Below are 26,340 nucleotides of genomic sequence, written 5' to 3'. Positions count from 1 at the left end.
CACCGAGCTGCTGCCGAGAAATAACAAGAGACCAGAGGAAAAGATACAGCAAGAGGAAAAGGTGCAGAGATTTCAAACTTACACAGATCCACCTTTATCACTGTTTTTTTTACCTTTGCTCAACAGATGCAAGAATTCACACCTGCTCCCAGATCCCCAGGCTCCCAGGGTTGAACCCTCAAACTCTGTCCTCTGCTTCAGGAGATCACCAGCACTCAAGAACACCTGGTAAGTGATTGGTGGGGGTGGGGGGGTTAGGGGTGTTTATGAATTTGCAGTTTGGTGTAGCAAACTAAAGGGATACTTGTTTAGATAGAGATTTGGAGAGCTGTCCAGAGAGCCAAAGTATAATAATAATAATAATTATTATTATTATTATTATTATTATTATTATTATTTCATTAATATTATCATGCAAACATATTACAGCAGAGTGAAATAATCCAGTGCATCATAATAATGCATATATAGTCAAGTAATGAATTTCATCATCATAATCATCATCATCATGAACATATAATCTATATTTAATACCGACTAGATGTTGTGCACATTCATAATAATGTACACCGACCAGGTATAACATTATAACTTTATAACTTTATGAGTGGTGAAGTGAAGAACACTGATGATCTCCCTATCATGGTTAGAAGCAGGAAAAATGGGCGAGCGTAAGGATTTGAGCGAGTTTGACAAATTGTGACGTCTAGACGTCTGGGTCAGAGTGTCTCCAAAACTGCAGCTCTTGTGGGATGTTCCTGGTCTGCAGTGGTCAGAATCTATTTAAAGTGCTCCAAGGAAGGAACATTGATGCACATGGGGAGCGAATGCTAGTCCGTGTGGTTCCAATCCAACAGATGAGCTTCTGTAGCTCAAACTGCTGAAGAAGTTTTTTGCTTATGGGGCTGCGCAGCCACAGAGAGTTCAATATTAGGCAGGTGGTCCTAATGTTATGCCTGGTCGGTGTATATCCTGTATTGATTCCTAATTCTAACCCTACTGGTGAATATTAATGACTTAACCATTTGCCACACTATGTTAATGCATGACCAGTCACACTAAGCCAACATTAACCCGACCCCCCTCTGCACTTTCCCCATGTCTGAAGCGTTGTACGCCATGGAGATCAACGTCGAAAAGGACCACAAGACAGGCAACACCAAGATCTTGTCCACTTCACGTATCAGCCCTGAGGCCGCCTGCCAACGCGGCGTCAAGGTCTACGATGATGGGCGCAATGTGATCTACGAGGTGCATTCTGGGAGTTCCACTACAGTAGAGAACGGTGTGCACCCATTGAGCTCAGACGAAGTGGAGGAACTGATACATCGAATGGGTCAGGCACACCACAGACCAGACGGAACACGTGTCACAATCGTGCCAGGTGAGTCTGGGATCAGGGATCAAAGCAGCACGCATTTGGAGCCGCAAAGCCACGAGAGTGAAATGAAGATCGAACAAGAGGATAGTCCACAAGCACACCAAAGCTTCGAGGGTGAGGTGAAAGAGGTTCCTGAGGCCACCGCTAACCAGCCGATTACTATGATTTTCATGGGTTATCACAGCGTGGATGATGAAGAGGAGACCAAGAAGCTGCTGGGCTTCGACGGCACCATCAAAGCTGAGATTGTTCTGATTGACGAGGATGACGAGAAGTCTTTGCGTGAGAAGACCGTCACGGACATCTCCACCGTGGATGGCAACGCCGCAGACCTCGTCTCAGGAAGGCCGGTATCCGAGGCCACCGAACTCTCTTCTGAGGGCCAAGATGAAAGTACAGCCAAGGAGCTGCCGTCCACAGGTACCGAAAAGAAAAAACGCTGCCAGTGCTGTACTGTCATGTGACCTTCCTCACTTCCCTCCTTCCTTCTCCCACTTCTCCCAAAAACTTCTCTATTTCCAGAGCACCGAGTTTCTGCCTCTCAAAAAATAAAAACCAAACAAAAAGCTTCACCTTGTTACTAACAGCACCTCCATTTCTCCGACGTCTGAAAAGCACATTCTCTTCTCTTTCCTTTGACCTATTTTCCTCAGAATGCTGGCTCTCTCTCTTGTCAGGTCTCAGGACACTGCGCAGGATGTTGAAGGAGTGTTGTTTGAGGGAAGAAGGTTGAAAAGCTGGGATATAGGATAGCGTGGGTCAAAAAGCTCTAAGGATAAAAAAACACAAGAATGTGTTCTATAATGTGAAGGAGAACACTACCAGAATATGTTCATCAGCATAAAATCCACACATTTTGAAAGGCGGTCTCAAGCCTGGGCAGACGTTGAATCAGACGTTGATACTTTGGTATAGCTTTACAACAATGCAGTAGCATACAGTAGTTTTGCCTGCAGTTCATGAAAGTACATAGAATTCATTGAAATCTGTATTATTATGGTGGTAGATCTGTACGTTTGCAATTTCTTATCTTGTTCAGTGGCCTTACTGAAACATTGGACCTTCACCATCATAGGATTAGCAAGACTTTCATTGTCTACTGTTTACACAGCCAAGATAGATCTATTTATTGTTTTGTTTTGTTTCTGAGGATGGCACTAATGCCGTCCCGACATGAACAGATTTTTCAGGACGCGGTTCTCTGGGACGAGGCGTAATTCTGATTTCGTAATTTTTTTTAAAGAAAGGTGAAAAACAAACCCTCAAAAAAACATGACAATCTTTTGGATTTGAGTTAAAGCGCTAGGTACTGCCATTTCCTAAAAATAAAAAAACAACAACAACAACAACCAAAAGCCATGGTTCTGACTAAGATCAAATTTGGTGCTGAGTTTTGAAGGACACTTTTGGCACTTTGGCCTAATAGTCTAAAAAAAGATAGCATCACTGAAAAACAGTTTTTAAATCAATCACTAAACTGCCCTCAGAATCGTGATCATCTCAAATGATCCATGATGATGATGATGATCCTTCACCAGCAAACCGAGAAGCATAACCAATCTACATTATAATTGATGCATTATTTGAGACAGAAGCATAGTTTCAGGAGAAATGACAGTGTCTAGCTCCTCTATAGCATTGTTTTTGTTTTGAGCTGATGACTATAGAAAACTGATCACTGCAACAACATTCTGTAATGAACCCTGAATTTGGTGAATAAATATAAATACTTATAAATTAACCATGTAGATAGATTTTACTCGAAACGAGTGCCAATGTTATTTCCAGAAGTGATTTTAATACTATATACAGTATATATATATATATATATATATATATATATATATATATATATATATATATATATATATATATGCCTAGTTTGTATTTCTAATGCACACCCAAATGCCATATAGACTTGGTGTGTACTTGTTATTTATGTCAAATTTATTCACTCATATCCAAGGCTTTGCTGTGTATGTCTGGTTTAATGTCTGGGGGAAAAAAACAAAAATAAAAAACAAAAGAAAACAAAAGAAAACAAAAAACCCTGAATATTATGCCATATTGCTTTGTATCGCACAAAAGAAAAGGCAATGAAAAGAAATCAGAAACATACAGCTGTTTAAAATAAATACTGTATATATCTATATAAACTAATTTATTTTACATTTGATTATTTATGGAGATGATACATTTATGGAAACGTTTTTCTGTGTTAAAGTTGACTGTACCAGTTCATGACAAGAATTTTATTTTGTTTTATGAGAAGGTGAAATTATTTTTATTGACACAATTACACACTTTTTTATCCTTTTTTTTTTTGGTGAACTGACTTTATGACACAAATTGAATGCTCAGTAAGGTATACTTGAGGTACTAGATCAGGGGTCCCCAAAATACAGGCCACATTTGGAATGGCCCTCTGTAGAATGCCAGAAAGATTATTTTATATATATATATATATATATATATATATATATATATATATATATATATATATATATATATATATATATATATAGTACAGACCAAAAGTTTGGACACACCTTCTCATTCAAAGAGTTTTCTTTATTTTCATGACTATGAAAATTGTAGATTCACACTGAAGGCATTAAAACTATGAATTAACACATGTGGAATTATATATGGAATTATATACATAACAAAAAAGTGTGAAACAACTGAAAAATTTCATATTCTAGGTTCTTCAAAGTAGCCTCTTTTTGCTTTGATTACTGCTTTGCACACTCTTGGCATTCTCTTGATGAGCTTCAAGAGGTAGTCACCTGAAATGGTCTTCCAACAGTCTTGAAGGAGTTCCCCGAGAGATGCTTGGCACTTGTTGGCCCTTTTGCCTTCACTCTGCGGTCCAGCTCACCCCTAAACCATCTCGATTGGGTTCAGGTCCGGTGACTGTGGAGGCCAGGTCATCTGGCGCAGCACCCCATCACTCTCCTTCTTGGTCAAATAGCCCTTGATGCCTTCAGTGTGACTCTACAATTTTCATAGTCATGAAAATAAAGAAAACTCTTTGAATGAGAAGGTGTGTCCAAACTTTTGGTCTGTACTGTGTGTATATATATATATATATATATATATATATATATATATATATATATATATATATATATATATATATATATATACCATATCTGTATTTGGTAATCAAGGCAGGATTTCAAACTAAAATTCCCCTTAATTATCAACCTAGCCTAAGTACTGTATTAGTTAGTTTCACCCACCGAGCAAATGCATTAGTAAATAAATGTTTCAATTTCAATAGCAATTAATATGATAAAATATCATTGTGATAGTAATAATGGTCTTTTAATAAGCGATATATATCTATTGAAAAGTTATGCTTATTTGTCTTTACAATGCATAACAAAATAATAAACTAATCAGCATTAGGAGGAATTATAGAAACATTTAAAATCTTAATAAAATCTGCACAAAATACTGGTACAGACCGACATTATGTATATATATATAAATTATGTGGCCCTCACAAAAATAATTTCGGGGACCCCTGTAATAGAATTTTGGTGGTTTTCCCATTATCATTGGTGAAGTATGTGTGACACCAAATTGTATTGTTTAGGTGTGGACAAAACTGATGCTTGTTCAGCAAAATACGGTTGATAAAAATATACAAAATATGCAATTAAATTGAATCTGTGCAAACTAAAAAAGTGTGTTATATTCGATATTACATATTATAGGCACTGGCAAATGTAACAATCATTGCGCTTTTTATTTAGATTCTGGCTTAGGATGTATTTAGCGCGTATTTCTGTATGTAATTTATATTGCTGCTATAAGTGCTGCTCTATTGTAAAATAATGTACGTATGTTTTAAAGAATCTGAGTAGCAAAGAACCACGTGTCAGAATGGGCATGAATATTATGAAACATCTTTGGTTGAATTTTCTTTGAACTTTTCAAGAACATATCTGAGTTAAGAGTGAGTTTCCTGTATGCACTCTAGTTTTCAGGTTAAGCCCCTTTTTACAATGAGTTCAAATCCTACAGTGTTTCTGAGCATCTTAGACTTTAAAAATTATAAGTAATTTCCCAGTAGATCTTCAGTATGATGACATTTTATCTGGCGTCCATTTGCTCGGCATCATTCTGCCAAACTGAGCCCATGTGAGTGTGGATCCTCTTTTCATGGTACAGCCATGATTTCTAACTAAGATTCTGCTGTATTTTTGTAAAACCGGAAATTTTTTAACTTTTCCATTTCACCCTTCTTTTTTTTTTCAAATAAAAAACACCATCACCAACAATTATAATCACTCTGTGTATCTCACTCTTGCACACTTCCTTCAGACTGGACTGCCAGTTGCAATGCTGTAACATTGGCTTTTTTCCTTCTTCTACTTCTTGTATCGTAAAAAAAAAAAAAATAGTTAAATAAACGACTTTTTTCACCTGACCACTCGTCTTTCCTTTGGTTCTTTCTCTAACACACTCCAAAACAGGACTCTCTACTACAGCACTCTACTAGTACTCTACATTTTCTTTCATTCCTAGCCAGTGGCATCTCTCACACCTTTCCTTCAACATCACTAACTTCACATAGGCCTCCTCTTCTCCTTCTTTCTCCCTGCCGTCATACTGCATGCCCATGCCAGACTAAGTTTCTCCATCGCTCTTACCATACTGACTACCAAGGCTGACTACACCTGAAGCCATTGACACCAGCACAAGGTCAGTACAAGATTCCTAGACCATAGAGAAGTCGTATTTCAGTTTTATTCTTTACATTAACAAAAACACACTAACCCCGAAAATCTATAATTCTAGGGATGTGGATCTCCATAACTGGGGCTGATTCGTTTCTACATCTCAAAGCATAGCCAATGATACGATACATTAATGATACATATAAAGCAGTTACCGATGTGTTGCGATAAGATACGATTCTCCTCATTACGATGCAGTGCGATCGATTTCTATTCGATTCAATACGATACAATTCAATTAACAGAATATGCTGCTCCGCAATTCTGTTCGCTTTTATTTCTTTGGGACAGACAGCAAATCATTAATTTAAGTGCCTTCAGACTTCTAACGCATGGCCCTTTCACAAGCACACCTTTGTAGTGCAAAAAAAAAGATTAAAAAACAGATGTTCTTTTCCTTTTGTGTCTCCAGGAAGTTACAGCTCTACCTCTGCCATGTTAATCTATATTCTATGTGACTCTCAGGACACGCCTCGGCCTCCGTAGTGTTGTGATGCGTCGTATATGTGTTGTGATGCGTCGCAGCAGCGGTGCTGAGAGAACAAATAAAATATTGCACACAATGGTCACTTTCTTAATATTAAAAGTGCAGTGCATAATCTATAATGGTATATAAATAAATGATTGTTTACAAATGCAAATATGTTAAAAACGATGCATCACACTGTGGTCAATGGAACACATCTCCATTGTAAGCCAGGAAGACTACCTGTATATAAAAATATATATGCAGATATTAATTATGCTTGCTATTGTCGCTATTATTCTAATATAAAAAGTCTGTTCATCACAGCTAACGGCTTTCTAGTTGCAGTTAGATCATTATTGATATTTCTGATGATTTGAGAAACTCCTGCTGTTTTTTTGAGCGCTATGGTGACAGAAGAACAGCGAGAAACCACTGGAAGGCCGAATGAATGAGAGTGCTGACTGAGCAGATTCACCCTTTTGAAGGCTGCGTATCAGAGTATGCAGAAGTGCTCACTCACAAGCATCATGTGCAGCTCGGGAAATGCTTTGAGAGACAACTTACTTGAAATATCAGATTTAAAGCGCTATTTCACATTTTGGATTACATCACATTGAAATCGACGCATTGAAACACATTTTAAACCCATATCATTTTAAAACATCAACATTGGTGTAATCATGTACAATGCAGAAAGAGATGCACATGAATGCACAAAGACAAAGTGGAAGAAATAACTATTCTTCCGTTCCTGGCCCTTGCTTATCATTTTTATCATTTACTTTCCTTCAAAGAGCCTCGATGTCTTGATCTACATTAGTACGATAATGCACTCTGACACACGTACACTCCACATGCTAGTCATCAACAAGGCCAAATCAGACTGTCACCATGTTGCTGTATGGAATTTCAATCAAAACACTGATACAAATACTGATGCAAATACCAGGAACGTTAAAGAATTATTTGGTTTCCTATTAAGACATGTTCTGTGCGCTCAATATTTGTGGATTTTAACTTACTAGTGCTATGATGACAATGACAGAAAATGTATCAGATAATTGGATACAAAAGAAAAGAAGGTGCATGTCCTTTTTTGGGGTCTTTAAGGAATACATTTTAGAAAAGTTGAAAGGTTTTCACAGTAGTGACGGTAAGATTCAGCGATTCGCATCGGTGCATCAGCATAAAAGTTAACGATGTGATGCAAAAAAAAAAGTGAAAAAAGCATGCATCGGATACAAGTTGCCATTTGTATCATCATGCATCGTTTTTAACATATTTGCAGTCACATAGAATACAGATTAACATGGCAGAGGTAGAGCTGCATCTTCCTTGAATCATGTATCAACGCATCTGTAGCTGCTTTATATGTATCCTTATTGTATCGTATCGAACACTATGCATCGAGACCTAAATTGCATCGGCCTTAGTTATGGAGATGAACATCCCTAATTTACAGTGAAATGAAACAAGGTTCCTACAAGGTGCTACAAAAACACAAGAAAACACAAAAATAAATAGGACACTTCATAGTGCATGTGTGCAAGATTTAGTGTAAAAAATGTACAAGTCACCACAAGTGTGCATCAAAAGGACACAAATAAATGCATGTAAATAGGATATTAGAGAGTCAGATATGAAACATGAACCTTTAGTACACAACCCTTAGTACAGTAAATGTCAGAGTCATGCTGGTGTTAATTCAGCTTTATTTTATAAAATAGAATTCAATTAGTTAGGAAATATTGTGTGGAAGCCAAACTAATATCTGCTTGAGTGGAATTTGAAAAAATAAACAAGCCGGCACACGTCTCTAATCGAGACAGATTATGAACTGAGATTGAAGAATTGCACGGACCAGAATTCCAATGCGGATACAGATGTTTGGAGCATCAAAAAGATACAAATCGTGTCAGTACTTGATAAATATTGCTTTTGCTGATGTGAAAACATTTTATATAATAATTAGTCCACCTACACAATAGGGGTCATGATGAACATGATGATCATGAACAAATTTGCCTTAATTATGAGCGATTCCAGCTGTGGATGCTCACAGGAAAATCCGCTATGATGTCTTTGATACTATGCTGAAGATTTTGATCAGTGTAACTTTGTGTTGCAGGTAGTGAGAAAGCTCGCTGTGTATTGCTGACAGCAGAGAATGGTCTTTTCCCAGGAGTTGCTGCAGGACCGTCAAACACTCCACCGGTGAGTCTGATCTACAAACTCCATCTGCAACCTGCCATCTGTCACAGCTGCACTTATGGGTGCACTGCAGATGTTTTTTTAAAGACTTTTTTTTGCTTTTATTCCCGTCACAATAAGGTGTTTCATTTACACCATTTCCTTAAGTAGGCCTAATAACCACGTATGTAGGTCATTATCAATCAAGGGTATAGGAGGAATTACTCTGTCTGCATAGAAATGATAAAAATTTAATACTTTTTTTAGGAAATGAACTTTATTATAGTAATAACTGGCAAAAAAATAAATGTTGTTGTTTCCATAAATGGAATTATCTTCAATCAGGGAGCAATCAGCACATCATAAAAAACATGGAAAATGTTGATATCATTTTAGAAACAAGCAATCTTTTGTTCATCACCAGTGCAGCACTGAGCTGTAGCCAATCTGTGCCTTTCCAATTAAATTATCTATAAAATAAAATAAAAGAATCTAGAGAGCACTGGAGTACTGCTGCTCTAACCGCTGGTTTGTTTCTGGACAACGATTCATGTTTCTGCTTCCTTCCCTGTTCTACTATAATTATCATAACCTCATTGCACTGTCAAAATGATTAGTGAGCTAATAGATTTGCTTATTGAATAGCGCTATTGTGTGACACTTCAGCATTCATGAGACTTGAGAGTGTAGTTGTAAGGCGTAATGCTGCTCATCAGGCATGCAGTCTATAAAGTGGACTGAGAGAAGATGCCTTATTTCTGCTTCTCGTCTATATATATATATATATATATATATATATATATATATATATATATATATATATATATATATGTATAACAGAGCGCTGCATCACAGACAGTTATTTCCTACAGTGCGAATGAATGCAACCAATGCACACAATTTAACAATTCTCCTTTCAATGCAGCCACAGCTGCACCTCCCGCATACATCATCTGTAGCAGAAGCATCGATATTAACATTTTTGTGCTTTTTTCCCGTGCATTACAGTTTTCCTGGGGATTTAAAATAAAGGCAAATTGTGTGTTTTTTGTGCAAATGCTTCAGGAATGAAAACGCAAAGGTATAAATGGTTCATGAAAAAGCTTAACGTCTGTTTTGAACTGTTTTGACCGACGTTTGCTCAGCTTTTCGTGAAACATCCGTCTTGTAAATCCTCCTCTTCTCCTCTTTCAGCCATTGTGGAATAAATAAACAGCTATTAAAGCAACACGGATATATTTGATTTTGTTTAGTTTGCTACAGATGAGGGTAGAGATCTTGCAGGTGGTGACTGTAAAGGGTCAAGGCAGACAGATGTCTTTGACCCGAGCAACAGGTGCTGGAACGCCTGAAATCTGAATTGCAAGAGATTCTAACCTAATCTTATCTTCTAATCTAATTTATACACAAGAGAAATAAATATTCATTGAAACCATATGTTAAGTCGATGATTCTGGTCAGCAGATAAGCCCTTTATATGTACTGTAAAATGTTTATTCCTGTTGATGCTTGAGAAGCGTTTGTGTAGTTAAATTGATTGATTGATTGATTGATTGATTGATTGATTGATTGATTGATTGATTATCAATATGGGCAAGTAAATGCAATGTGATTGGATTTTATTCAGTATTATATGAATTAGGCTGTAAGACAGGGTATAAATGTCAGCCATGTCCTAACCTTTTTTCGCTCTGCAACTTTTTATACAATCTATGTGAATTTATAATGCGTGTTGCAGAACAGAATGTTTCTCAATACACTGTATGAGAGAGAGAGAGAGAGAGAGAGAGAGAGAGAGAGAGATGTAGGGGTCATGCAAACAATTTCTGGAAGTATTTAATTTCCTGTTAAAAGTATGTGGACGTTGTTTTGTGCACATTCCTCGCATGCCGTTTGCGGTTTGCAATCCTGCAGGTGCGCGTGTTAGTTTTTTTTGCCAGTCGCATTTGTCCCGCACATTGTTTGCACAACAAAAGAAGCTGCTTTTCCAGCATGCACTGTTTTGACCCGCATGTGCATGCGTTCAGCACCTTATCCGGGTGGACAAAAGCGGGATGAGGGTCAGGGTTGCACCTGAATAGGGCTGTACACCTGTAACCCGAGCGCGAGGCCGCCGGGCGCGCCGCCGCCCGCGCCGATGCTCTAGAACGAGGCATTCATTATTCATCGAGGGGGCGCCGTGCGCGAGCGAGGAAGAGCCGGCGCGCGCGTGCGCTCGCGCACACACACACGCACGCACGGAACGAGCTGCTCGTGCCGTTTCCTCCCCGAGCTTCTTCCTCTGGTTTCCTCACCATCGTTTCTTCCTATTCATTCGCGCTGCTTTCAGTCCGGGAAAGGATCGTTGTCACTCGAGGAAGCGGAGGAGAAACACACTCGACGCCGCGCGCGCTGCTCAGAGGTAACGCGTGACATCCTGATCATTGCTCACTGCTTCACTTCGGCGAAGGGCAAATCCACCAATCTCCAGTAACCTTCTCCTTACAGAAGCGTCACATGCTGTAGTTTCATATTGCGTCCTTTCTGATGAGTTCGATTCGTGCACAAGTCGATTCATTATTGCTGATGTTTTCTTGGGAAGATCACAATACGGGAACGAGGACGACTGCAGAGCTTTTCTTCTTTGCACCATTTTCGTGTTCATAACCTCCTTTCAGAAGTTGATACACTGCTGAAACATTTCATGCATTGGACACATTGAATATATATTTTATATATATATATATATATATATATATATATATATATATATATATATATATATAAACACTTCATTGCTGCATTTGCAGTATTTTTTTTACTAATGCATCATGAACGACTACTGTATATTATGACATAACTGGATAGGCTTCATAGCCTGTTAATTATGTGTTGTTCCTAATGACCGATCAAGTTACATTATATACTAGAATCAATACAGCAGAAATAACACACAATCCAAGACAGAGGTGGAGGGGCAAGACTTATTATTGCCACCCCGAGCCACAGACATGGGCACACCCCTGCATCCTGTCCTGCGTCTTGCATATTTATGTTCAGATTTCATGCTTATATGCATAATTATTGTGTTTATCTCTTAGTGCATGAGTGCACCGTGGTGCTCGTTGGATATTTTTTGTTTTCTGCAACTGGCACAGGATATAAAAATGGACCGGAACTGATAATGCTGATGGTATGTGTTGATATCGACACCCCGGTAATCGTACCTCGTCCCAGATAAGAATGTCCTTGTTTAGTTGAAGAGAAGAAGAGAACGTATTCTCTTATTGTAGGGTCGATTGTGTAAATTTGGCATCGGTCTTCTGCAGGAACACAACGTTAAAATGTGTCTTAGTTTCACTTGATTTTGTTGCATTGCTCAGGTTAGCAGTAACTTGCCCACCAAGATCTCGCATCATACTGTATATAAAGTGTGTTTGTCTCATGCCTTTTTTCAACATTTCATGCAATACTGTGTGTGCAGTTTAAAAAAAAAAGATCTAGCCTTGAATTCAAAGCGCTCGACTTGCACTTTTCTTTCAGCCAAGAGTTAATTGATACTGCATGCAAACCTGAAACCTGAAAGGACATGGAGAAAGCAGCAATTATTTGTTCAGCATCTAATAGACATGTTATTGCTAACAAACCCGAAGAACCACCTTTAAATGCTTTCTCCATGAGGCATCCTAATAGTTTAAATCCACAATCAGGAATGTGCCAAACCGGTGGTTAGGATGGCAACCAAAAAAACAAACAAAAAAAAAACAGGCAAAACAATAGAGCAACAGCACCACAGTACCTGAGCTGAATGAGAAACAGTAATGGGCAAATGAGAAAGTCATGAGCTAATCCAGTCTGGTGAATCCAGAGAGTATGAGAAAGAAGAGAGGAGCTGGATTTCTGGAGAAGTAGCTTTAATATAGCTTTCACATGATAATATCTCTGGTGATGAAGCATCATGTTTGCACCCTTCACTCTGCAGTGTTCTGATGTTGTCTTGCCACAAATACACATGTGAATGGAGTCTCTCAGAGAAAATCTCAGAGTAGTGTTGGTTCAAATGCTGGCCTGCTGATCAGGAGCTTAAATGCACATTCAGTGGTGGACAGTGGTGGTTCAGGTTTTAAAACTTTAACCCACCTTTCAGAGTTCCAATTTGCACCACTGCTGGGCCCTTGAGCATGGCCCTTAACCCTATACTGCTCATATCTATATAATATATTACTAAATAGTAATAAAAAATAAGTTGCACTGGATACAGATGACTGCTGTAAATGTAAAAAGTTGTCGCATGATAGTTTCTAGAAGGACTGTTTAGTATCTAGTGCCGAAAGTTCCTACTGAGAGCCAAAGTATAGCTTTAGGTTCATGTATGAAGTGCTGCAGGGGGTCAGATTGAAGTTGAGAAACTTAAATACAAGATAAATAGGTGAGGAAGGTGGTAGCTTAGTGGTTAAGGCATTGGATTTTGGATTTGAAGGTTGTGAGGTTAAATCCCAGCCACACCAAGGTGCCACTATTGGGCCCCTGAGCAAGGCCCTTAAACCCCATAGCTGTTAAGATGTATGAAGTGGTATTGGGAAGTGGTAGCTTAATGTATATGATGTTTGACTTCTAAATGGAAGGTCAGGAGTTTAAATCCCAGCACCACCAAGCTGCCACTTCTGGGGTTTGGCAATAATAATAATAACTAGACAATGATAATAATAAAATAATAACTATGTAATAAAATAAACTGGATCGCTAATCTTGCTTGTTCTTGTACCTGCTAACTAGTAATTTGTCAACCCCTAATAAAACTATTATTAAGCCTGGCATTGGCTTTAAAACATTTAAAATCAAATACCAGCTGACTTTATGGTCAATTCCATACAGCCATTAATGCAAAGTATTTAAGAGTAAAATGTCTGGATGTCACTGAAGACAGTATTTCCCTTATCCTGGCCCTTATCAGGCCTTTCCACAGAAATCTGATGTCCTCTTGATATTTATTTCCCCTAAAAGTAGAGCTCTCGGTTCACCACACCCTGTTGAATCCTATTGGTACGACAACGTGATTATGACACTACATGGAAAATCCCAGTGTCCTTGATGAAGTGAAAGCAGACTCGGCTGAAAGCTTTTGCAATTGAAAGGCAAAAAAAGGAGAAAAAGAAGAATAGAAAACAGGAAGCTGATGCTCACAGGAATTTGTAACCAGTGCCAGCAGAGGATCCAACCCACCAGCTGTCACCTCCAGGCTGCAGTTCGATTTTCTTCAGAAAGATGAGTAAATAATAAAAGAGGCGAATATGATTTTGCAGACAACTAATGATTACACTTTCTACTCAAATTACTATAGTCCTATGTATATTATGAATTATTTTATAAGAATCTCAGGGATTTGATTATGATGTCTTGCACTGTGGTCTCACTTATAAAGAGAAGCCCCCATTTAAGCACATAATGTATATGGAGGCTGGAAACTGGAAGACACTCTTGTGCTATTTAATACAAATTCCATATTTCAGTTCTAAACATTGGCAGCTGAATGAGAATTTCTGTCTGTCACTTCTTACTGGGAAGTAGGAAGGATGTAGGCTCTGCTTGTTTTCCTTCTCTGTAATGGGAGGAGCATTGGGTAGATGTGAGCTGAGGGGTATCATGTGCGCTCTGTTTAGAAACAAGGACAGTGGAACCTGCAGGCTACATTTGCGTATGTGATCTACTTAAGGCTCAGACTCTAAACGACATTGCAGAAGCAGAAACATTTCTCCTTACTGTCGCATTCGAGGTCGGGCGGCCCGTCCCCATAGTTACTTTGAAACACACATATATACAAGTGTTTATGTTTCCAGAATATTTTCATGTAGCACCCAGCAGTTGAAGTGTTCTGAGGCTTTAAAATCAGCGTTAAACATGATGGAAAACACACACGTCTTGGAAACGGTTGGAGGTTGTCTCTCTTGTGTTTTCTTTTTTTTTCCCCCTTTTGTCTCAGCTGGATTTTTTTTGGGACGCGACCCTGATTATTGTGAAAACACTTACTAGCTACGTGTCTTCCAGCCAGCCAGGCATTCGGCCACCTCTTTACCGCAAACATGTCGCCAGACATCAGTTTGAATTATTTACCATGTGAACCACTCTGGTAAAAAAAATGCATGGGATTAGACAGCAGACACACATATAATAATTGATATTTCCTCACTGAGTATTTAAGTTTAATATCCGTGAGTTATATATTGGATGCGCGTGAGACCATGTGGTTCGCATTACATTAAAAGCACATTTCTAAAATCTCTTCGGAGCCCCACCTTTTTCTGTGGGAGTTACCAAATGTCTTTTGGCAAATACAGAATGCAAATTCTTACATTTCTCTTTACATATATTCCTTATAGTTATAGTTCCTTATCCTTATACTATTCCACATTGTAAAGTGCTGGTAGAATGCATCTTGTGAGGGTTTTGTCATCTGACAGGCATTGAAAGAGCTCTATTGGAGCATGCAGAGGAGGGAGACAGTTGCCACCTTGGCTAGACTTTGACTAAATAGCTGAGAGTTAAAGTAGTTGGGTCTGGCTGTGAAGGCATGTTTGGTGGCCCACCTGCTGTAAACCACTACATAATAACTTTCTCTTCACATGAGAGAGTAAATAAAGAATAATATGTACATTTATATTTTGATAAATTACATATGTACACTTGAAATGTTAGGTAGCTTAGTAGTTAAGCTTTAAACAAAGAAACAGTTAAATGGCTGTGAATTGTTTTGAAACCTTTGCTAGGACAAAAGGCGTAGTAGTGCTAATTACTGCTCTGAAAACCTTCACATTAAATGCATATCCAAAATGCCTTAATCTTTCAGTAGCAACAAGAAATGCTTTTAATGCTTCAAACAATCTTATAAAATTTTCTGCAGCTACCAAAAAGCCAATGCATGTAATATTTATCTTAGCAGAGTGGTTGTTTCTGATCTACACCAAACCCATCTGGAAAGTGCTTTTGCAGTAATTAAGCAGCTGATAGCTTTATGGTTAATGCTTTAGACTTTGGTGTAAATCTGTTTCTATAGTGCAAAGATGCCCATACTGGGGAATGGACCCAAAGTTGGCCTGTGGTCTTTTGATTTGGCCCCCAATGGAATAGAGGAGAAGATGGAAAAACTGATCATTTATAATTTAATATTTAATGTACACATTTTGTTTTATTAAGTGGTTTTACTTAGTGGTTAGTGGCACTCCTGGGCCCCTGAGCAAGGCCCTTAACCCCATAGCTGCTCAATTGTATGGATGAAATAAATGGCTTAAATGGCTTTTTAAAAAAATGGCTGGTGAGGCACCTTCTAAGCTCTTCATTCAGATCATAAAATGACCTTGTTACTCACGTCTCCTTGGCAGTTATTTATTTCGAGTAGAAACATTCAAGACTGGAGTCTAGACCATGGCTGTCTGATCTTACCAGGCCGACGTGGGCGCAGGTTTTCATTCCAACCAAGTAAGAGCTAACACCCGATACTGCACTGAAAGTGAACATCAGTTTCATTTAAACAGGTGGAATCAGGTGTGGTTTAGCTTGGCCGGAATGCCAACCTGCACCCACACTGACCCTTCGCCAGTAAGCTTGGACACCCCTGGACTAAAGTATCGCCTTTAAACACACACCTTTCATCCTGCCAAAAACATAGGGATAAAGAAATCTAGTTTGGATTTAATAGCCATGACCCAACGTATGACCCAACTAGAGAGAAGCCCATTTCCTATGGAATTTCAAAATGTTCTGGGTGTGGTTAGACAGCTGAGGTTACTTCACCTCCATAAGACTCTCTATAATATAAACCTTTCAAATTATATAAAAAGAAAAATTAGTGACTCCATAAAAAGCTATCTGAAGATCCCAGTAAAATGTAGTGCGTGACTGAATTGTACTTTCTCCCATCACAAGACAATGAAGGCAGGGAGTGTATTCACTCTGGCTAAATAAAGCAGTGTAATCAGTGGTTGCAAATAGGATTGATGATACTGGATTGGTGATGGTACACCAGAAGCTTTTGCTCTTTTTTTCCCACACACAGCACAGCTGTCCTTCCATCTTGTGCTCGTTAGAGGTATCTACTGTGTATAGCCTCCTGGTGAAAGATACCCTGGGGACAAAAAAAGAGCTCCAAATTGGGTTTGGCAGCGCTCTGAAATGAAGGCGATGATAGCAAAATGCTGGGTCACTGTTAGAGAATACAAATTAAGGCAATGGCGTGAGTCATGCTTTAAGGATTATGCTCTACTGCTCAGTCTGAGAAAAATCATGTAAAATGTAAAAATCACAAAATGAACATTTTTACTTCTCTGTTTTCTTGGCTGTTATCTTTTATACCAAAGATTTTACAGATAAATGGCTGTAGTTAATTGGATCAATTCTGACTGGACTACATTTTATTGCTATGCTGTCATTAAATTATAATATTACAGTATTAGCATATCGGCCTCGAGTGTGTGATTTTGGCTTCGTCACTATGAACAAGTCCAAACTTGACCTTTTTAGGGTCTAGACCGGCTTGTTTCAAGTTCCTCACCATCTTTCCCTGGCACTAAACCTTCAAATTAATCCCAACCAACTTAGCATTTCTATGAAATGTGTGCTTTAAACAAAGGCTTATACAAAAAAAACAATTTACTGGTTGTAAATTGGTTCAAACCTTTGCTAGGACAAATGTGAACTAGGAATAACTGCTAATTAATGCTCTATAAACATACACATTAAATACATCTCCAAAATGCCTTTCAAACAAGTAATGGGGAGGTGGTAGGTCAGACTTTAAGGCATTAGACTTAAAAACTGGACATTGAGTTTAAATCCCGGCCACATCAATCTGCCACTGCTGGGCCCCTGAGCAAGGCCCTTAACCCCATATCTGCTCAGTTGTATGAAGTCACTTCAAGTTTATTTCTATAGCGCTTTTCACAACAGACAATGTCTCAAAGCTGCTTTACAGAAATCAACAGTTAAGGTGAATGGTGTGTATTTATCCTGATGAGCAATCAAGACTGTGGTGAGGAAAAACTCCCTTAGATGTTATGAGGAAGAAACCTTGAGAGGAACCAGACTCAAAAGAGGAACCCATCCTCATTTGGGTGACATCAAGAGTGTGATTATAGTCTTTAAACACTACAGAACACTGGAGTGAGAACTAACATGAGCACTGTAATATAAGATTATGAGTAATGTTCTTTCTACAGTCTTTAAGTCATTGTGGTTATAAAACTAGGAGCTACTGAGCAACTCATAAAATAGCTCAAAATTTGCGATCATCACAGATCCAACACCAGCTTCTCCATGCCAGAGCCTTTAAACACTCAAGGAGGTCCAATGTCAAAACTCCACATGAGGTGGGATCCAATTGGCACTGGTACGTCTCTAGATGGTTCGGGATGTTTGCGGGGTCGGCATCTACTTCTTTAAAAGGTCCACAATCTTCATGAGCTGGGGCTGGAGCAACCTCAGGATGGGGAGAGAAAGAGATGATTTATAAGTTATAAATTAGTTAAATGTAAGTCGCTCTGAATAAGAGTGTGAATGTAAATGTAAAGCTTCAACATAAAGCTTCAGCATATAATATTTATCAGTCTCAGTTTAGTGGTTGTTCCTGAATCACACCAAACCCAAATGGAAAGAGTTCTCTGACACTCTGAATAAGAAAAGTAATTAGGCTTCCCTACATGTGATCACAAAGCACTTCATAATTTCTTTTTTTTTTTGCGATCACACATCTTGGCAGGCTAGCTGAAGCAAAACCATTCTGCTAAATGAGAAGAAAGAGAAAAGCTACTATGCAGTGGTTAGTTGGGGTAATCGGTAACTAGAGGCAAAGTCGCTAATGTAATATAATGTAATGCATTGTGCAAACAGGATGCTATATGACGATTTCCTTCTTTTTTGTAAATGCCCACATACCTCTGTGATTGTTGTTCAGAAAAGATGATGTCGTCCATTCATAGAAATTTAACTGAAAGAATAACCGCCTCTGCAGATGTGGGTAGGACTGATGACAAAAAAACTGAACAGATGCTCCTTTAATAAGAGATTATTTGGGGTTGACAGTTTCTTTAGGGTAATGATGCACGTTCAGCCATATTGACAGAAGGTCTATAAAGCTTTACACATGAAGATTATATAGACTTTGTTGTGTTTACAACAGTTATGAGGAGGCCATATGGCTTCATTAGTCAATGCTAGATGACAGCACAGCAATAAATCCTGACTGAACAGTAAAAAAATGGGCCATTGATGTCTTCATCATGTGTGTGCCATCATACATCTGCCTAGGCCAAGGGGGCTACTCAAATTTAAATGCACTGTTCTAGCTGTTACGGTCAGAATAGAGTTATGTTTTAAGCTCCAATAGTAATACTACTGCAAGAAAAGGGACTTTCTTTCATAAGACCTTAATTAGGAGTCTAGTTTGTGCTTTTCCTCAAAGCTGTTCAGATCTTTGTGTACCGGACGAGAGCTAAAGGCCAAATCACATCTTTAGAAATTTTCCTTTTGCTGTTTCACAGGCATCAGGCCTTTTGTGTGAATGTTTATAAAGAACGAAAATGGAAAAAAGTTCCTAGTGCCAGTCTGAACCCAATGAATAGCATACTCCAATAGCCAAGAACTCACTTTAAAAATATTATCAAGATGACAGTCCACCCAAGTCCACTCGGTTCATTTGTTCATAAAATCACCAATGAAACAATGAACACATATTTCTCCATTCACTAGTTCACAAAACCAGCAGATGTGCTAAAGCAAAAGGGCTTAAAAACAAAATTAAATGCTGCACTATAGCAATCTGTATTGTATAAATATAAAAGTTCATCGTTCACCACATTTAAGATTTCATAATATTTAGAAATGAATAAATATAAAACATGACTGTGTAATCTGCTTGACTAATGCAATTTTATTCTCAAAGTTTTCAAGGTTAATGAAGCTTAGAAAGAGAACAATATAAACCAGGAAACAATCCCTTTAATAGTGCAATAGTTTATTACCTAATACAGCTGTTTATGCTCTATGCTACACAGCCATACACTTGTACAAGGCGGTATCAAAACTAGCTCTATATATATAAAAGAAAGTATTTTATTGAAGTTTACACATTATCACCTTCAAAATAGTCCATTTGCACTCCAGCAATACAGCGCTCTCAAAGTTCCTGCCACTGGAACGTGTTCTGGACGTCTCCTATTCGAAGCCTCTCAATCACCTTCTGAGATTTGCTCTGGATCTCCGCAATGGTGTCAAAATGCCGATCTTTGAGCCGGATCTTCATCTTGCGGGAAAGTCCGCAGGAGCCAAATCTGGAGAATAGGGTGGGAAGTAGGGAGGAAGTCAGATCATGTTGGTTCTGGGGAGAAACTTACATGCGAGGAGAGCTCGTTGACAGGGAGTTCTAAATTGCTGTACTTGATGAAATTGCAGACGTGGTACTACACATGGTAGGTAGAACACCAGTTGGACAGCTTCCGTTGTACGCAGGATGATGACTTTTGGCACACTGACTTATGAAGGTCGCCGCTCCCTGTGACTGTGCGTGCAGCTCTGTGCTGCCATCTGTTGGCATGTTACTAGTCTTAAATCTTTTTGATACCATCTCGTAATAACAGTCCTCAAACACAAATGTTTCCAAAGATACCACTGTGAACATCACTTCGCTTGTTATCTCATAGATCTTGTACTAAGATGAGCATCAATACGAATGCATCATGTAGCTACATTGAAATTTGGAATTTTGAGTCCAATGTTCTACTAGTTCTATGTTGGATTTATCATTAACAATGCCATTTATTGTTTTAATGTGTTATATGGGTGTGAAGTCTTATGTCCCAGTTTTTCTTCTGTTTAATGCCAATGTAATAACCACAAACTTCCAACAGAAGATACAACACACATAACCACATTAACACAGTTAATATAGATTTTTTCATCTAATTCCTACCAGGCTTTTGTAACATTGCTAAAGAAACTAGCAGAGTTTACACAGATATTCCCAACATAACTGCATTAGATCTTAAAAATCATCCATTACCACTGTTCTCTATAGCAAACCCTGGAATAAAATGGCACATGCACAATAGATCGTCACGGCAAAGGCTAGAATTAATTGCATAATCTGAACAGAGAGGATAGGAATATAAAAGCATAGAGTGCGTCTGCACTTGAAAGCAAAACGAACAAAGCTGGCATTTGCAGCTGCGCTTCTGAAACCAAGTGGAACTTTGAGATTCTGCTTTAAGCTCATCTGTTTAGCAGGATGAAAAAAAAAACTGTCGACACACTGTTATTATCTCTTTTTATTTTGGGCGGGAATTTTATGGCTGCGTTTTTCCTTCTTTAATCCGTGCACAAAAGTCATTTTTGCTCTCTTTTTATTTACATCACCAACTGTGTCTGGGGAATCTAAAGTCATTTTCATGTTCATTCAGCCAATAGGAACCGAATGGGATTATGTAGGAATGGTAGACATTTCATTACCCCTGTTGATTTATAGAAATGAACAGCAAAACCACAGCCTTTTGTGGTTCCGTCCGCAGTCTTCAATCACTACTGATTTATTCTCCAATTGGCCATTTGCCTGTCTTTCCAATGGGATTTGTTTAAAAAATATGTCATGTGCACAGTATGTATACTCAGCAGTATGTGCTTAGCCTTAGCAAAGATATTTAAGCTTAGTCTACTTTTAGCTTTTGTTGCACAATGAAGTTTTTGTGTAATGTTGATGCAATTTACCTGAATACTTGCCAAGGTGGACTTTTTAAAGATTATTTTGTGTGCAGGATTCAAGAATTAATGTGCGTTATGTTATGAGGGATGCACAGTGCATGGACAGGATTAGAAACAAGCTTATTAGAGGGACAGAGCATGTAGGACGTTTTGGAGACAAAGTGAGAGAGATGCAATTGAGATGGTTTGGTCATGTGCAGAGGAGGGACATGGGGGACATCAGAATGAAGAATGTTAAGGAGGAAAGGAGGAAGGCCAAGGAGGAGGTTTATTTATGTGAAGAGAGAAGACATGCAGGTGGTGGGTTTGAAAGAGCCAGATGTAGAGGACAGGATGACATGGAAACTCATGATCCACTGTGAAGATCCCTAATGGGAGCAGCTTAAAGAAGATGTACGATAGTAGTATAATATGCACTTATGCGTTGACACACTGTAATGACACTGAAATGTTAATTTCTCTGATCATAAAGTGCATTTGGTATAATGTTGACCATCCTGTGGTCCTGACGTACCCGAAGTTTGATTTTCCAGACGGGGTCATGACCTTAGAAAGCAGATTAACTTGAATTAGATGTTTATGCACATGATTGTGCATTTGGAGTTGTTAGAAGGGGTTTGTGGTTGATTATAGAGGTGGACCGATTCTCAGTTTTGCAGATTAAACGGCACTGATAGTTGATTTCTGGAACTAATGGCAAAAATCCATATAGATATTTTTTCCGGGTTGCGTCCGTTGCTGGGTGCAGTTTGTTTTTACACGAGAGACTGCGCGCTGCACAGAGAGCGTTATATTAATTAAATGTATTATTTATAATTTATAACTTATTAATTATATTTATTACTTAATATATTCCTTATATATCCTGTATCAATTTTAAAAACTATTGGTTATCGGCAAGTACAATACAACCTAGCTATTGGTATTGTTAAAATCCACTATCGGTTGACCTCTTCTGATTTATGAATATATAAAATGAATATGAAATACACAATGAGTTTTATTGTTTTGTTTTGTTGTGCATTGAGCCATGGCTACAGCCTTAAATTCATTTTCTCCGAACTCATTTCTCGCGCTGTTCCGCAGGCACAAACAAATCATCTTGTTCCTTCACTCCGTCCTGCTATTAATGTTCTCTAAAGAGGCAGTGGCATTTTCTGCTGGTGCTTTCTGCATCTGGAAAAAAGTGCCCAGCATTGTCTGAGCTATTGGTATGCTACAGGCGGATACGTCCTGCAGAGACAATGCAAAAATACTTCCTCAGAGTGTAAACAATCGTCCATCCTTCCTTCATGTGTTTCTGTACAGTCTGATAGCTTTGAAGACCTGTATTAGTGTTTACGCCATGCTTGGCTCAAAACATTTTGGCTGGATTTGGTTAGAGTAAAATCATATGGAAGTAAAGTGTGTTAGAGTTACAGGTTCTCGGAGGTTGTGTGTAACAAGGACATACATTCTGATCTTTGACAGCCGAATAGATTCAGTTAGGTTGCCAGCAGCATACACACACACACACACACACACACACACACACACACACACACACACACACACAGGATGAGTCCCTTATGGACGACCTTCTCTCAGCTCCATTGAAAGTGTCTGTTACTGGGTTGAGCCATTAATGGCCTTGTGTGCTATGAGGTTGTTTTTTTGGAAATCCTAACGTACCCTGGCAAAGAGCATTAATTCCATTTATTTAGATTTTTTCCTCAGAAACTCAGTTATGTGCATCCATTTCAGATTTGTAGCCAATGTTTGAAATTAGCACTGATTTTGTCAGTCTGTGTCATCTTTCCAATATTGCAAAAAGTAGTTCACCTGGTCATAAGTACAGTATGTGCTTTTTTGAGCAGGGGCCTTGTTTAGGGGCCCAGGAGTGGTAGCTTATTATGGCTGGGATTTGAACTTATGACCTTCAGGTCCAAAACCCAAAGCATTGATTCTAATGACAGGTGCTTCCACTAGAACTAACTTTTGGGTTTTACAGCAACAGCAATACTTATGTGTGCAACCACTCATTGATTTTTCAGCCCACTTTTTCCTCATAGGCCCTTATTTTGCACAGGTTTATAATATAAGGTATATTTTTAATGAAGTTCATCGCAGTTCTAATTATGCAGTTCTTTTTTTTTGCGGGGGGTGGGGGAGTACTTTTGTACTCTATTCTCTAAATATACTGCATCCTAAATAAGGTATTAGTCATTACTCATGTGCTTTGGATGGAAGTTTTTACTTTTATTTATTTATTTACTTATTTGTAGAACATTACTTTGTTCAGTCAGAGCCTGTAGAGCCTCGGTGTTGCAGATCTTCGTCATTAAAGGAAGAACCGTGTCACTTTGCTTTTGATCTCAATCCAGATCAGGCGAATGCTATCCAGCTCTAATCCTTTGCCTTACAAGAACATGCAGGAGAACCATATAATTACTTTTGATCTTAAGCTTAAGATTTTCCGCTCAAAAGCCCTCGCGGATGACTTCGCACGAATGTCCGTCTGTTCCTGACGTCTCCTGTATGGCAGAACATACTCCCAGTGTGCCTGCTTTTATTTTTCTATCCTGTAAGGAGTACAGATAGCTGGTGAGCTTTAATTAAAGGAGGAACCTGCATGTAATGAAAATGCTGGTGAAGTAATTGGTATTTAGTGCAAAAGCCTCAAGGAATAGAAGAACATGCTGAAGTATACAGCACCTTGGCAAGTCCTTTTTGGTACAATGGCTAAAAGTCGCTTGGTAAGAAAAACTTATTTTACTGTATTTTTTTTAGCTTTTTTTTTAACTTTTGCTGTCCATATGAATTATTGTTAATGTTATGCTAAATGGCTTTGACATCCCTGTTCCAAAAAATAATTCTATGTTCATAATAGCAGTCTAATGTGAAAGTTTTTAATAAGCCTACATGCTTTTATGTGAATACAGAATAAAAGATGAGCATTCTGGACACAAACTCTTCACTTGTTCCCCTTTTCCACTGGGAGACAAATGAGATAACCTGTCTTGTTAAAACATGTAAACCTCTCTGAACTTTAGCCGGAGAGTCCTCCAGCATTAACCTCCTGCTTCATACAAATCCTGAAATGTTTCTTTAAGGATATGTGATAGCAGAGGAGGATGGTTCTTATGAGGATAACTCCTTAAAGCTATAGTCATTTCAGATCAGGTCTGTTTACAGCTGTAGAGTGGCTGAAAATGTTTTTATAAAGGGAAAGTTATTGTACTTGTGTATTGTGTACAGTATAGTATTTAGCAACTATGTATAGTAATTGCTGAAGTAGTTGTATAGAAGTATAATAATTGCTTAAGATTTTGCTAAAATATATATCAATATTCAGTCGCAGATGTTGTAATTACATCAGTTTCCAAATACAAACAAAACTAGATAGACAATAAACTAATTAATTAATTAATAAGTCAATAATCCAAAGCTTATACATATTAATATTAATTATTTTAATATGGAAGTATTTATAATATTAATATTGGGGTTCAGGGAAGTGGTAGCTCAAGTGTTGGACTTTTGATCAGAAGATGAGGTTGAATCCCAGCACTGCTATAGCTGGGCCCTTGAGCAAGGCCCTTAAAGGTGCTTTATACTTAACACATGTATTTTACAGCACAGTGAAATTCTTTACATATCTCAGAAATGTTAGGAGTTAGAAGCACAGGATCAGCCATGATACTGTGCCCCTTGGGGAGCCTTAAGGGCCTTTCTCAGGGGCCCCAAGAGTTGGTGCTTGGCGATACCTGGATTTGAATCCCCGACCTTCTGATCAGGGACCAATAGCATTACCCACTGAGCTACCGTCTACCAAATGCTCTAAACGTAAATGAGTTGATTTATATCAATAATATTCTGTATTTAATTAATCAGTTATAGAAATGAAGCTACGATCATTAATCTGTGTAATAATTGGTTGGTTATTTAAGAAATAATGCAACACAGAGAGTGCTGTTTAAGGAAAGTAATCAATAAATAAGTGCTGTGACAAAAAACCCAAAATGATGGAAGTCCTAAAGTGTTTTATTTCTCTAACACAATTTAGATTTATTAAAGAACAACACATGATCCATTTCATTTTGTGGAATATCCAATTCTACTACCTCCCTTTAACAGCTACTGACTGTCTTTCACTTTTGTCAGCGCCGTGCTGCTATACAAAAATGAATAAATGCCTCCTGGCCAATCAAAATCCAATCCAGAATGTGCAACCACGTCTGGCTGTATGAAAAGTGTGCATAATGATCTTTCTGAAACTCAGGTAACCCTGGTTATTGCAATGCAATCTGTCATCATACTTAGAAATATTTTGATGATAAAGCTGTCTGGAGCTTTCAGTGAAGTGCAGGTTCTTCTGAAAAGCAGAATTCTTTACACTGTGTATAAGCCTGCTATCTGATCAGCAAATTTAGAGCAGTGGCAAGTGCTCCATTTCCCATCCTCCCCTGGGGCTGTAAAGCAGGCTACATCTGAGGATGAACCTTTGTAGAACAGTGCACTTTCATAAATCACAAGCAGGACATAGAATCAACCAACGCTTTTCTCTCAGCCTTCATCGTCCTGCATGTCAGATATTATTATTATTATTATTGTAAAATTCCTTTTATTACAGAATAGTAATAAAACAGGATTTGGCTAAGATCAGCCTGTAGCTATAAATCAGGTCATGTAGAATTGTCATGTTGATTCTAACAAAGTTGTAATCGTTATTGTGATTAGAGACAGTTTCGGCTCCGCTGTCCATCTGCAATATTGAATTTCACTGGGCTACTTGCGTCACTGATGTCTCCAGTGTAATGTTCATTATTTGATTAAGAAGATGAAACTCT

At 38.3% G+C, this 26,340-nt stretch overlaps 1 protein-coding gene across 1 annotated transcript in view; it reads left to right on the top strand.

Annotated features, from left to right (window-relative positions):
• Positions 1-26,340, top strand: part of LOC124393906 (A-kinase anchor protein 2) — an 81,832-nt gene that overhangs the window by 35,123 nt on the left and 20,369 nt on the right. Inside the window, 3 exon segments of the mRNA XM_046861959.1 lie at positions 127-228; positions 1,109-1,801; positions 8,730-8,815. Coding sequence (XP_046717915.1) covers positions 127-228; positions 1,109-1,801; positions 8,730-8,815 — 881 coding nt within the window.

Source organism: Silurus meridionalis, chromosome 11, assembly GCF_014805685.1.
Source record: "Silurus meridionalis isolate SWU-2019-XX chromosome 11, ASM1480568v1, whole genome shotgun sequence".
Lineage (NCBI taxonomy): Eukaryota > Metazoa > Chordata > Actinopteri > Siluriformes > Siluridae > Silurus > Silurus meridionalis.
The sequence above is the reverse complement of the archived record's forward strand: the minus strand, read 5'-3'. Positions and strand labels throughout refer to the sequence as shown.